This window comes from Lithobates pipiens, unplaced genomic scaffold (genome assembly GCF_037356315.1).
Source record: "Lithobates pipiens isolate NorthernLeopardFrog02 unplaced genomic scaffold, aLitPip1_a1.2 Scaffold_30, whole genome shotgun sequence".
In the NCBI taxonomy this organism is placed as follows: Eukaryota; Metazoa; Chordata; class Amphibia; order Anura; family Ranidae; genus Lithobates; species Lithobates pipiens.
In genome coordinates this window covers 76,913,655-76,929,147 of record NW_027507791.1, presented here as the reverse complement: position 1 = coordinate 76,929,147, position 15,493 = coordinate 76,913,655, and the positions used below count along the sequence as shown (strand labels likewise).

General features: G+C 41.1%; 1 protein-coding gene across 1 annotated transcript in view; it reads right to left on the bottom strand.

Annotated features, from left to right (window-relative positions):
• BRF1 (BRF1 general transcription factor IIIB subunit) overlaps positions 1 to 15,493 on the bottom strand; it is a 623,639-nt gene that overhangs the window by 410,083 nt on the left and 198,063 nt on the right. Inside the window, exon 4 of the mRNA XM_077464483.1 lies at positions 6,080 to 6,111. Within this exon, the coding sequence (XP_077320609.1) occupies positions 6,080 to 6,111 (32 nt within the window). The remainder of the gene's footprint in view (positions 1 to 6,079; positions 6,112 to 15,493) is intronic.

Sequence of the window (15,493 nt, the reverse complement as noted above, 5' to 3'; positions counted from 1 at the left end):
TTGTCTTCCTTTCTTGATAAACATAATATTTCTGTAGCGCTAGCCATATCTATGAAGCACAAATGTTTAATTTGCTGCTAAAGATTCTTTCAATAAAGCTGAATTCCAAGAAAATACTGATTACGGTATCTACAGTTTTACACCTTGATTCAAAAACGATATAAGCTGCTGTATAGTAGAGCTGCACGATTCTGGCTAAAATGAGAATCACATTTTTTTTTTTGCTTAGAATTAAGATCCCAATTCTTGTGGCGTAACATCATCTTTCACATTATACAAAAAAAGGTGGCTAACTTTACTGTTTATTTTATTTTTTTAATTTATTAAAGTGTATTTTTTCCCAAAAATTTTGCATTTGAAAGGCCGCTGCGAATGTACAATGTGACATAAAATATTGCAACAACCACCATTTTATTCTCTAGGGTCTCTGCTAAATTATATATATAATGTTTGGTGGTTGTAAGTATTTTTCTAGCATAAAAAAAAAATCTGTTTTTATCTTTAAGCAACAAGTATAGGAAAAAAGGTTTAGTCTTTAAGTGGTTAAACTGCCTTCATCTTCAGACAGAAGTTCATTCGTTTGATCTGAACGAACAAAATGTTACTATGTTCCTCTTTACCACCACCTTGGCCCGTACACACGGTCCAAAAATCAGACGAAAAATACCGCTTTCGAATCAGACTGTACAATAATCGGATCGTTAGTACAAAGCTTTCATGAACCGATCATGACAGTTCATCCGATCAGACAAACGCGAAAAATTTTCTCGCATGATACCAAATCGTATGATTTTCGTTTAATCAGTATAGTTGTCGTCTGAAAATACAATAGAAATACACTCCAACACGACATCACTTACGATTTTTTATTCTGACATACGAAAATTTTTGTAACTTTAGTAACCTCTCCATTTTCTTTATGTGACTAGCATGCGATCAGTCGTCAGATTTTTGCTTCGTGTGTACGGGCCAGGGATGTTGAGGCTGCCTGTTTTTTTGACAGCTGTCAGCTTGAGCAGAGAACACTCTGCACTGAATCCAGGAAATGCTGTGTTAAGATCGAGAGGGGGTAGAAAAATAATCTTGATTCTTTAATGATTAATCGTGCAGCTCTACTGTACAGAATACCTTAAGGCTAGGTTAACACATATGCAGCCATGGCTTCAGTGTGACAGTCCGGTGGGTTTCTGTTACTGGTTCAGGTATGCATTTTTACCTGAAATTGCACCTGAACCAGACCCCAAAGCGCACAGGACCCTTTTTAAAACCATCCTGCACATGGGTGAACTGGCTCCATTGAAAGCTGGCACATTCACGTTATGTAAATTGAATGTGGTTAAAACGCATCCAATTCGCATTCGTGAAGCCAGGGCGAGATATCTGAAACAATATAACTACAAAAAATAGATCGTGCTTAATAAACAGATATACACCACTTAGTGATATACCCTATTACTATACAAGTACAAATTTTAGTGCATTATATATATGTGCAATCAATAATAAAAAAAACTGCTACATTGACTCATGAAAATCTCGAAATAGGTGAAAAACTACTCAAAAATAATATACAAACTATCCTTTGATCTTAGTCCTTTAAATAAATAAGCAAATGTACAAAAGTTTACCACTTATGTCCAGACTATCCAAAGTGCTCCATAGCACTTTCAGTTTTTGTTTCTGTGCTTCACTTTCACGAGACAGATCCAGCTCTATGGGATCTTGCCAGAGGTTGTGACCCCTTAATTAAAATAAGGCCATTAGCACTTTATAATCTGCTCCATACACCATTATATGCAGCGTGTTCAACGACACAGCTTCCACCCAAGTAATACATAAGCAGAAGGGAGGCACCATAGCATAAAACCTTTTTATTTATAAAATTGTCATAAGACCATAGTATAGTATAGCATTCACATTTAATTGTGACTTATCCCAAATAATAAAGCCGAATAGTTTCAGGCTGCAAATGCCACCAGATGAGTGGTGCAGGTGGAGATTGAGTAAGAGTTGGTGCAGTTGCTTCAGCCAGGAAGGAGGTATTTTCCAGTTTAGGAACCAAGGCAATATCCTCAAAACAGCACCCCACGTAGGAGAGGTTCCAGATCAGTGGACCAGCTGAGAGAGTTTGGAAGACTATTGCAAAGACACCTGGGAGAGAGTCCTGGGGACCAGGAGAAACCATAAGTCTCGAAGGAGTGAAAAAGCCTGGGGTGTCAGGAGAACCCCCTTCCTTCCTAGAGGCCAGGAGTGGGTGGGTCTATGCAGCATGGTACTATGACCGAGGCTGAGTGAGCCTTAAGAGCAAGATGGCTCTACATTTTCCATTTTGTATATTTTGCTGGAGAGGAAAACTTTACATTGGACTTTTTTGTTTTGTTTTCTACCATTTTAATAAAAGTGGGCTACCAGGCCTTTAAACACAGTTCCATCTGACATGGACTTCACTAAACAAAGTATCTACCACAGAGCTAGAGCTAACAATTCCGCAAGGTCACACATGCCTGAAGTACCTTTGGGGTATACGGTTTATTATCAACACACTTATTCCCGTGCTTCAAGCATGTGCCATTATGCAGAAGCTGCAATTATTGTTGACCTGTTATAAGTTTAAGCCATCCAATGCTCTGGGTACCAAATGTCAGTGTGCCACAATGCCAAAACATAAAAAAAGTTAGTCTTCCAGAATTCCGAAACTTTAAATGTCAGCATGCTGAGATTCTGAAACCTCAAAAAGCCATTGTTCTGAAAACACGCTAGCATGACATTTTTCTGGAATTCCAAAACACAGTCATCCACTGCTTTGAGCAACCAAATGTCAGTGTGCCATCATTCCTGGAAACAAGTGGTACCATTCTATTTTTCATGGACCCCCCGTTGTCACTCTAACATTGCCCCACACTTACAAAAGGTTTTGCAAGCTCATGCTAACGCACTATGCTTCCCAAAGTTGACTGCAGCTGCGTTCAGTAACAGTGACACAATGGAGAAAAGGATTACTGGAAGACTGGTGATCAACATAGCAGGTATCTAACAATCTGCTGCAAATAGTACCAACCACGTAATGGGAGCAATTTTATTCTGTAAACAGCTGGCGCACAATATTATCTGTGAACCAGTGATAATCCCTAAATCATCTTGTTTGAAGTATTCCAGGGAAAGCAAATCTGAGATAACAGGCTGTGAGATGTGTTTTCTTACAGGTTTCCCTTCTGCCTTTACTGGAAACGTGTTTAGAAGGTTAAAATAAGCAGCGCAAAGGACCGTTTTGTCTGGACAATAATGACTATGCAGCTCTTGTTTGTAGAATGATGAATGAAAATCTCCCTCCCACACTTCTCTCTCTCTAGAATTTGCTTCTGTAATGTTATATCTGATGCTACCTACTTGGCTTGTTTATTGAGCTCAGGGTTTAGGCAAGCCAGAGAGGATTTGATTTTCTTTCCTTTCACCAAATGTGGAAGGAAAGAAAATCACTCAATCCCCCCCATCAACACATTCAGTGTTGATGGAGGAATCCCTCCATCAGATCTATTGTGTTCCACTAGTGGGGTGGAGGGTGCGGGGTGCAATGATTACCGTTATCGGCTATAGCCACATGTAAAATATCCAACGGGCTGGTTGTACCCTGATGGATCAACCTGGGTACAACAAGCCTGGCCACAGATGGTTTCGAATCTCGGCTGGTCACTGCTTTACCGGCCAAGATTTGATCCATCTATGGCCTGCTTTAAAGCTTGAGGCCACCTTTTACTTTAAAATGGGAAAAAGGAGTCCAGCATTTTTAAAAAGAAACGTAGTTCTGGCTGCAATACTCACCACCCCCTCTCTGGGACTGTACCCCGCAGAATCACCCACTCCCAGTCACCGCTCCTCTTCCAGGATGAACAACATCAAGCACCATCCAAACCACCTTTCGTGAGTGCTAGCCATCAAGGACACAACACCCCGCCCTCCCAGGATTGTGTCCTAAACTCCACCAGGGCTCACCTACCATTATGTGAGCACCATGCCTTCCAGGATGAAACGCAGGTGGGGACCCAGTGTTCTGAATAGCTTTATTTTTAAAATTTATAGAAATGGCTGTGTTTAAAAAGCTTCTTGCTTTACCTACACATCAAATCCCCTCCACATACTTAAAGCGGAGTTCCAGGAATTCAGTAACTGTAAGCATACCATGAGTTAGCTCTATTATTCACATCTTACAGATTAATTGTACTCCAGGAAGATAACTTCCAGAGCTTCAATGCTGCTCACTGTGGTCTCAGTTCCTTCAAGAGTAGAGTCACTGGAACTGCTATGCACACCCCTCCCCTTCTGCCCATTCACAGAAGTCTTTGTATTATGTGAACTCGTTAACAAAATACAAAGGCTTCGGTGAATGAGCAGAAGAGGCGAAAGGTGGGCATAGCTGCTGTGTGTGCTTCTCTCCTCTTACAGCCAGAGTGTGTGTGTGTCTCACCACCCCCCCAGAGTGTAATAAACCTGTCACATATAAGTAATAGCGATACGGTAAGAGGTGACAGGCATATAATTGTACTTAACTCATAGTGTGTCTCTGCAAAGCTAAAATTCATCTTTAAAGTGGTGCCGCAGCCTGTTTTGTTTTAAGTGTAGAAAGTTTGGATTCTGTTTTATTTTTTTGGGTTTTTTTTCGGTTTGAGAGTGTTGCCTTAAATCCTATTTGTGATGCAACAGTAAGTGGCAAGAAATCTTCTAAAATTTGATAGAAAATTCCACCTTTGGCACGTCTTCAATGGGAGATTACCCATTGCAACTGTTAAAGCAGAACTAAAGTAAAGTATCTAAAACTTTTTTTTTCATTTTGGATAGAGCATGGTACACATTGTCGTTTTTTTTCATTTGTGAATGAAAAAAAAAAAAAATGGAAGAGCTTGGGAATAATATAATATACTAATATAATAAATAATAAATCCTATTGAACTTGCCCATACCGCCCGATATTCGGCCTGTGTGTACGGGAGGGAGGATTATAACCCCTGATAGTTTATTTTTGATCTCTGTGTCCCATTAAGGATCTTTCTCTGTACTTCCTGCCCCACAGCCAAAACAGGAAATTCTACCAACGTGAGGGAATCCCTGGTTGTCACCAGGACTAGTGTCCCCATTGGAAGATTTCCTGTTCTGGTAACAGCCTAAAACATGGGATCTCCTTTATGATTGCAGTAAACAAAACAAATAGAAAGGGTTAATCTCCCCAACAAAGGGCACAAACAGCACTAACAACCCAAAAGTTCTAATCCCTCTCCCCTCTATATAAAACTAAACAAAAACTAAATAAAACGTTTGGATTAGCTATACTTTAGGATCAGTTAGAGAGATTTTACCCACTCAACTTTTGCACCTATGGAATTAATCCCATTGTATCCAACATTCTATAATCCATTGAAAACTAAAAAAAAAATAAACATTTTGTTCACAGTTAGCCCATTTGAAGATGGAAATAAAGACTTGAGTATGATTCAGATTTTATGCTATTATTCTTACTAGGTGATCCACCCCTAGCTAAGTTCAAAATGTGTTTATGTTAGTAGTGGGTTGGTTGCTTGATCCCAGCAGGTCATGGATCATAGCTGTTCTGAAAACTGCCCCTCCCGGCTTATCCAAAGTGAGCAGATAACCGGAATTCATAGGTCTCTAGTGTGTACCACACTCAATATTCCATTAGAATGTAATTTTGTTAAGAATATGTTTATTACAAAGAGGTAGCTCAGGGAAGTTTACAATATTTGAAAGCATGGTACATAAGCTGGAATTCCCATCTCAGAAGCGCAGACATAAATGAAGAAACTGCCAGTAAATGCAGATATATAAATTGCATCCCGGTTCCTATCATCTACTTGTACTGGCAGGCATTCCAAAGGGAGTTTAAAACAGAACTGTATGTGCAAGGTGCTTATCTCTGTGCATGCAAGAATAAGGAGTCAAACCATTGCAGGTGCCGTGTCTAGAAACAGTCAAGCATCTGGACAATAAAAACCATTATTCCCGACAACACTCAGCTGGCAATGATAAAGCTGGTTAACACAAAGCAGACTGTTGGAAGTGTATACCATACCTGAAGAAGGTCGCTGAGATCAAGTAACATATCTGGGAGGAAGTCAAGGAAAAGGCATTTATTATACAATAGGTTCTTGTAGTCTGTTAGACATGTGGGGGAGCCAAACTATGAACAATCTTATTATTTGTCCACTGCAAATTTCCCAAAAGACAGAAAAACTAATTTAGAAATGTTACTTCATCAGAATCATGGCCAAAATTAAAGGAACAGTAAACCTTAACAGTACCGTAGAATAAAGGAATACAGTTCACAAATGAAAAAGCAGGGTAAAACGGTTCTCTCAACTAGGCCTTTTTTTAATACCATTGTAGTAACACACAATAACACTTGTTAGTTAATGGCAATAGAATCATGGAAAGATCTAGCTTGAATTTTACAGGAAAGTAAAGATTTTCATACAACCTCAGCTGCCATCAGAAGCACCCACTGGGGTAGAATGCAGATGGTTAATAAACTGGCCTAGATTTCCAATGCAAATATGGTTTTGAAAAGCAAGAAATCCCACATTTCACAGTTGACTGATGTGTGTAGGGCCGGTACTGAACAGAAGTGAAAAAATGGTCCTCACAAATATATCGTGAAGTTCAATTTCCTTTAGAAGGAGCACATCTATGATGAAAGTATAGCGTGGGTGGACTACCTTCTGGTTCTTGGCTGCAACCTCTCTGATCCAGACAAAGGGAGCACTCAGACGGTAAATTCTTGGATGTGTACTTTAGGAGTGCCTGGTACAAAAGTTAATTTCACTTAAATGTCTTTTTGAAACATTTAATGGTCAAGATCATCAAGTACAGTCAATGTATTTTGATGAAAAAAAGCCCCCTTCCTCCTTCAGGGCTTGAGCAGTCAATGTTAAAAGAATTATGATGGAATGCACTAGGGCAGTGATGGTGAACCTTGGCACCCCAGATGTTTTGAAACTACATTTCCCATGATGCTCCACTACACTGCAGAGTGCATGAGCATCATGGGAAATGTAGTTCCAAAACATCTGGGATGCCAAGGTTCACCGTCACTGCACGAGGGGATCTGTGTTAAGGCTTGATGAAGACCAGCGTTTTCAAAGGACGCTAAGAATGGCAAGCTGTATATGATACTCTGACCGTTGAACCAAGGTCAACCAAGACCTTGGTGAAATTAACTTTTGTACCAGTTGCTCCTCTGTAGACTTTCCAAAACACTCTACAGTTTTCACTAAAGCAGAAAGAGGGTAAACCTTCTAATGGGGACAACTGTTTCGGTAATAAACTATCCAGGCCAGCTTCTCTCAACTTTTTCAACACAGGGCCATTGAAATAACGCTCTGGTCTAAGACACCCCTGCTAAAAATGATTATATCTACAACTCATGATACATTAGTGTGATGGTCAGTGAGAAGAATGCTCCTGATACTCGTGGTCATCGGGAAGAGTACTTTAAAGAGGTCCACACAAAAATGTAACCTCCGCTTTTCAGAACCCTCTCCCCCCCCCCCCCCCGTGTCACATGTGGCACCTTTCAGGGGGGAGGGGGGTGCAGATACCTGTCTAAGACAGGTATTTGCACCTACTTCCGGGCATAGACTCCCACGGGAGTCTGCTGGGACACACATGAGTCCCAGAGACAGCAGGGACCATTCGGGTTGCGCTGCACGACTCGTGCATGTGCAGTAGGGAACCGGGAAGTGAAGCCACAAGGCTTCATTACCTGATTCTCTTACCAAAGATAGTGGCGGTAGCGTCCAAGGACTGAGGGGCGGTTCGGCCTCAGGTGCCGATGTCGCTAGACCCTGGGACAGGTGAGTATCTCTATTTTAAAAGTCAGCAGCTGCAGTATTTGTAGCTGCTGACTTTAAAAAAAATGTTTGCAGGACTCCTGCCTTAAAGAGGAGGGCTGGTTTAAAAAAAATAAAAATAAATTAAAGTCAGCAGCTGCTGACTTTTAATAAGCACACTTATCTGTCCAGGGCGCCCGCGATGTCGGCCGCCCGAGGCTGACCCGTCTCTCGGCTCTCGGGTCCCGGCGCCGCCATTTTGGCTAAGGGAAACAGGCAGTGGAGCCTTGCGGCTTCACTCCCCGTTTCCTACTGCACATGCGCGAGTCGCGCAGCGCTTTGTGAATGGGGCACACAGTTCCCAGAACACAGCGCGACCCATTACCCAGAAGACACCGCACGGAGGAGAGAAGACAGAAGATGTCCGCGGAGGAGATAGAGGCAGATTTGGACGATGTGCCTAGCAACAGGCATTTCTGGTAAGTTAAAAAAAAATAAAAAATTCTGATTTTTTTCTAAATTTTAATGTATTTTTTTTCTTTCAGGGTGGACCTCCACTTTAAGTACCTTTAATCTTTAAGCTGCTAGCAGCAGTAAATAGATAGGAAAGTATTTTACATTTGCTTTTAACTTTTTTTTTTTTTTTACACATTTCCACTATTACTTCCTGGTTTCTTGCCTAGGCAAATTAAGTCCTACATCCCAGGAACCCTCGGGAGGGGGTTTCTCCTCTAAACATGCCCTCCTGCCTGCATGCCTGGGCTAAGGGCAGATAGAGTCCAGGAAGTAAATGCTACATGAATCATCTGCCCTTACTCAAGATGTCCTTGGACAGAAATGTGAGCGGGTGGTTTTCAAAACAATTTCACAGAAAAATAAAGCATGGAGACATAGATGGATGGGGGAGATTGCCTTGAATTAAATTGTGTTTTTGGTGCTCAAATGTCGTGTAGTTCCGCTTTGAACAAAACTGTGCTGCACTGGCCAATATGAAATATTTAATTAGAAAATATACGCTCTTATCCTTACTCACAGTGATATAAACGACTAACCAAATATATTTATGTAATCACAAAAACAAAACTGCAAATTGCAATAAATCTGTGTGTGTATAAAAACGTCTCCGTGTTCCCTTTAACGCCTCCTTGATTCAACTTGATGCATTTCCATATATTGTCTTATGTGTAACAATTCACATACACATAACCATATACGGCAATACATGGAAGTGTATCACGTTGAATCGAGGAGGAGTTTAAGGAGACAGACTTTTTATTACATACCGATTTATTGCGATTTTCATTATTGATTTTGTGATCACATAAATATATTTGGTTACTTGTCTATATCTATCACTATAAGGATAAGTGTGTATGTTTTCTGTTAAACACATGTAATATATATTGTATAATATTAGACAGCGCAACACCATTTTATTTAGTTTGTCATTGTGAATGACATTGAGGCCTATGGCGTCTATTTTAGTGCATTTTTCTATGTAATCTGGTCAACATCATTCTAACCTTCCTTTATAACCTCCTGGTAAAGCCATCTGCTTTCTGCTACAAACCTCATCTTAATGGGCCCCTGGTACATCTTCCGGATATCACTTATTCACTACACCAGCAAAAACAGATACGGTGTCGATTTGGAGGCTGGACCCATTATTTGACAAATGAATCAAAGTTTATAACGTTTACAATCGGCAACAAAAACTGATAATGAAGTGATAATTACTTTTTAGGACTAAAAAAAAAATATGGATTCCCTCTTAAAGTGGTAGTAAAACGCAGAATCTTTCAAATCCACCTACAGGCCGACTTTTAATAACAGAAGAGACTCCAGATGTCCCCCCTGCCTGTCAGCGAATAATGTGATCTGAGTCACGCATGCACAGCTCAGATCAGATCACATTTACAGCCAGCGACGCGACTCCTGCACGAATGGCGCCACGTCAGCCTGGCCAATCAAGCACCCAGCGACACGAAAGACCGGGTAAAGATGGACATGCCAGGGATCGGTGAGAGCTCTAACCGTGGAGGGCTTCATTTGTAAGCAAGTTTGTCACAATGTACTAGTATGTGGTGCATACTAGTACAATATGGCTTAAACCTGCAGGGAGGGCACGTTATTTTATATTGTTATAGATATTTTACTACCACTTTAAAGAGGAGCTTCAGTCAAATTGGTGTTTAAAGTCAGCTACAAAAGATGTAGTTGCCGATTTTTAATAAACTGACACTCACCTGTCCCAGGATCCAGTGATGGGCTCACCCGAGCCATCCCTTCCCTCCGTCTTCAGTCCCTGGCATCTGAACTGTGGGCACCCAGCTGTGACAGCTTGTGGCTTTGCAGCCAGGTGCACAATGCGCATGCTTGAGCTGCGCTGCACTTTGTGAATGGTTCCGCAGTCTTCAGGGACCTGTGATGTGGGTGGGGACATCCGCTCGGATCGCCTAGGTGTTTGGCACGGAAGTGGCATTAGGTGCCTGTCAAAACCAATATTTTCACTCAACATATTTAGGAACATAAAGCCTGGACAATATCTTGGGAGCCAGTCCATCTTCTTAACCATGGTTGCCACATTTTATAGATTAGCCAAATAACTGGCATTAAGATAATACCTGTACTGTTATTGTTATATTACCTCATACATAAGTATATATATAGTTACCCGACGAATATATCAGATATTACCCAACAAATACTGATGTGTATGTATTTGTATGTTGTAATGTTTATTTCATGTCGATATTATTGATAAACTTTCAATAAAAAACGATTGATTAAAAAATATATATATATTTTCCAGCCCCCTCCCCCAAAAAGTGCCATTATGTAAACGGGAGAGGGGAGGAGACCTTACAGCAGACCTTTCCCTTTTGGGTAGAGCTCTGCTTTAAGTTTAACTGGTATCCTCAGGAGATGTTTTGAGAAAGTCATTCTTGTGTGAAACTGAAGTCATTGCAGTAGATCCAAGTGGAACGAAATATGTCTTCTCTATGATTCAGAGATGTGGTAAGATCCTTAGATACAACTGATCTCATTAACTATTGCAATCCACATTTCTATGGAAGGAGAATCAAAATGCCTCCACTTCAGTGGAATACATAATCTTGCTGCGTTTATACTGATAACATTTTTGGTTGCAAATTCATGTCAGTAAAATCACGTGATGATTGTTTTGCTGGAAATTACAGGGCTAGGAATGATCCATCGGGTGAGCTTTTGCAGACAAATGAAACCCACAAGATGAAATTGCTGTTCTGGATCGCGTACTTCGCAGTATATCAAGATTTATAAATGGGCATACAGCCTGGCAATTGTCTTTGCTTCATGCATATTGGTATGTTATTTACTTTACAACAGCGACACATTAAAATTTGCATATTGGAAACATCATTTGCATAGTTTTAGCTCAGGAAAACCGCACATTTATTAAAAAGAAGATTTCTGGAGAAGTCTTTGTGGTTCTTTGGTTTAAAATAAGGAAAAGAGGAAATTTGTATCAAGCTAATCTTGAGTATATTCAATAGGAAAACCTTTGTTATTTTCACCTAACAAGCTGTAACCTTAACCACTTGACCACTGGGCACTTAAACACCCTTAATAACCAGACCAATTTTCAGCTTTCGGTGCTCTCACATTTTGAATGACAATTACTCAGTCATGCAACACTGGACCTATAGGAAATTTTTGTCCTTTTTTCACACAAATGGAGCTTTCTTTTGGTGGTATTTAATCACTGCTGGGTTTTTTATTTTTTGTGCTATAAAAGAAAAAATACAGAAAATTCTGTAAAAAAATTAATTTTTCTTTGTTTCTGTTATAAAATTTAGCAGATTAGTAATTTTTTCTTCATACATTTTGGCCAAAATTTATACTACTACATATCTTTGGTAAAAATAAGTACAAATTGGTGGATATTATTTGGTCTTTGTTAAAGTTATAGAGTCCACAAGCTATGGTGCCAATATCTGAAAATTGATCACACCTGAAGTACTGACGGCCTATTTCAATTCTTGAGACCCTAACATGCCAGAAAAGTACAAATACCCCCCAAATGACCCCTTTTTGGAAAGAAGACATTCCAAGGTATTTAGTAAGAGGCATGATGAGTTTTTTGAAGTTGTCATTTTTTCCCACAATTCTTTGCAAAATCAAGATTTTTTTTACTTTTTTTTTTTTTTTTTCACAAAATTGTCATATTATCACTTTATTTCTCACACAGCATATGCATACCACAAATTACACCCCAAAACACATTCTGCTATTACTCCCGAGTACGGCGATACCACATGTGTGAGACTTTTACACAGTGCGGCCACATACAGAGGCCCAACATGCAGGGAGCGCCATCAGGCGTTCTGGAGCACCCAGGACAATTCTGACATTTCTCTCCTACATGTAAAAATCATCATTTATTTGCTAGAAAATGACATCGAATCCCAAAACATTATATATGTTTTTTTAGCAAACACCCTGGAGAATACAATGGTGGTCATTGCAACTTTTTATCTCGCACGGTATTTGCGCAGCAATTTTTCGAATGCTTTTTTTTGGAAAAAAAACAGTTTCGTGCTTAAAAAAAAAAAAAAAACACAGTAAAGTTAGCCCAATTTTTGCATAATGTGAAAGATGAAGTTACACCGAGTAAATCGATACCCAACATGTCACTCTTCAAAATTGCACAGGCTCGTGGAATGGCGCCAAACGTCGCTACTTAAAAATCCCCATAGGCGACAATTAAATTTTTTTTTTTACTGGTTATATGTTTTGAGTTACAGAGGAGGTCTAGGGCTAGAATTATTGCTCTCGCTCTAACGTTCGCAGCGATACCTCACATGTGTGGTTTGAACACCGTTTTCATATGTGGACGGGACTTACGTATGCGTTCGCTTCTGCATGCGAGCACATGGGGACAGGGGCGCTTTAAAAAATAAAAAAAATAATTTTATTGTTCATTTTACTTTATTTATTTTAGTTTGACATTTTTTTCCCCAAAAATAAATTTTTTGATCACTTTTATTCCTATTACAAGGAATGTAAACATCCCTTGTAATAGGAATATGGCATGACAGGTCCTCTTTACAGTGAGATATGGGGTCAATAAGACCCCGCATCTCACCTCTAAGCTGGGAAGCCTGAAAAAAAAAAAAAAAAAGATTCTGGATTTGATAGTATTGGCGAGTCGGTAGAAGCACCGGAGGGCGGCGGGAGGGGGGGGGGGGGGGGGTGTCTATGGCTGGGTATTGCAGGGTATCACCGACTATGGCTGGGTATGGCTGGGTATATCAGAGTATGGCTGGGTATATCAGAGTATGGCTGGGTATATCAGAGTATGGCTGGGTATCTCAGACTATGGCTGGGTATCTCAGAGTATGGCTGGGTATCTCAGAGTATGGCGTTGCAGAGTATTGCGTTGCAGAGCATTGCAGGATATTGGAGGGTGTTGCAGAGTGTTGCACGGTATTGGCGGGTGTTGCAGAGCATTGCAGAGTGTTGCAGGGTATTGGCGGGTGTTGCAGAGCATTGCAGAGTGTTGCAGAGCATTGCAGAGTGTTGCAGGGTATTGGCGGGTGTTGCAGAGCGTTGCAGAGTATTGCAGAGTATTGCAGGGTATTGCAGGGTATTGCAGGGTATTGCAGGGCATTGCAGGGCATTGCAGAGTAATGGCAGGGTATTGCAGAGTAATGGCAGGGTAATGCAGAGTATTGCAGTGTAATGCAGAGTATTGCAGTGTATTGCAGGGTATTGCAGAGTAATGCAGGGTATTGCAGAGTAATGCAGGGTATTGCAGAGTAATGCAGGGTATTGCAGAGTAATGCAGGGTATTGCAGAGTAATGCAGGGTATTGCAGAGTAATGCAGAGTAATGGCAGGGTATTGCAGAGTATTTGCAGGGAATTGAGGGGTTAATTTTCGGTGAGCAGCGATGTGGGCACTGCAGATGCAGCCCACATCGCTGCTGACACTGATCTCTTCCCCCTCCGCTGTTCCGATCGGTACAGAGAGGGGGAGGGAGGAACCGGCGTCATAACATGACGCCGGTTTGTTTACAAGTGATCACTCCGTCATTTGACGGAGCGATCACGTGGTAAACGGCCGCGACGATCGGCCGTTTAGCGTGATCGGTGATGTGCCGGGTCCTGTGGACCCGGCGGTCACGGATGCTCTCGAGTGCGCGCCCCAGGGGGCGCGCGAGAGCGGAATTCTTGGAGGACATCATATGACGGCCTCCCAGAGTTAAGAAACCGCCCTGAAGCCGTCATTCAGCTATAGGGCGGTTATTAAGTGGTTAAAGAGTTTGTAAAGCCTAGTTTTTCTTTTTGATAAAATAACAAAACATGTTATACTTACCTGATCCTCCCCTTCTGGGGCCCCTTCCCCCGCCGATGCTCCAGGCCCCTCCTCTTCTGTGTGCCACCATAGGAACCTGTACAATTGAGTAACCCAAAGCAACTAATCAGGTTATATTTAAAGTGAAACTTCACTCTCTCAATTAACGTTGACTATTTTTAATCATGCTGCTACATTAGTAAATGGATAGGAAAGTATATCATATTTACTTGTGTTAAACTTTTTCTTTCTATTTCTCAGCTAAGCACAGCCCCCCCTCCTGTGCCCTGCTTTGCATGTCCATTGAAGCACACATCGTGGTTTGGCCCCGCCCCACAGAATTTGAATGACAGCAGCAGGAGTCAATGGCTCCCCTGCTGTCCCTCTGTCCTGTGAGGAGAGACAGACAGACCAGTACCACTGCTGACAGGCACAAGATTACGCTAAAGTCAAGTATAAACAGGGTGGGGCAGGTTGGGCGGGCAATATTGTTTTGTTTTTTTACCTTAATGCAGAGAATACATTAAGGTACAAAAATGTCTTGCTTTACAACCACTTTAAAAAGACACCTAAACTAGAAAATGAAAAGCTCAACAGCCTCATATCTATTTCTTTTCAGAATAGATATTACAACCTGGAGCTGTGAGCAAGTAGACAGTTTTAGGGTTTGATACAATGTTATTGAATAGGTTATGGTTAAAAGAGAACCATGGGGTTTAAAAAAAAAAAAAAACACCTTAGACTCACCTAGGTGGAGGATAGTAGTGTTCTGACGCTGCATCTGTCCCCCATCGCCTCTACAGTGAGTACTGAGCAATCAAACATCATAGATCACTCAGTTCTCCCCTCCCTGAGCAGAGAACATTTAGCCCGCTTTCGGCTGAAAACAGGTCACAGGAATGCAGAACAAACTGCATTCCTGTGATCCATAGGAGTCCTGTGCATATTTTGGTCCATTTCAGGTCACAATTCCACCCAAAATTTGAGCTGAAATCAGATCTGAAACGGTGAGACGCAGCGGACTCCTGCTGTGAGCCGCTGTGATCTCTAGTGAGAACCCAGCCTAAAGCAGTTGTAAACAATTTTTTTTTAAAATTGTACCTACAAGCAGAAACCCACAGTGCCCCACACAACTAACTGAACAGGGCCCACCTCGCACCCCCCCCCCCCCATAAACAGTTAACTGTGCTTCAGTTATGAATAAACACTGAGTGATCGGAACCAATCACTCGTTGTGTTCATTCAGGAAAGGAAGAGGCTATATGAAGATCTCCTAAAATTTGTACAATTTAGGGGATATTCACTTTGGCAATAGCTGGT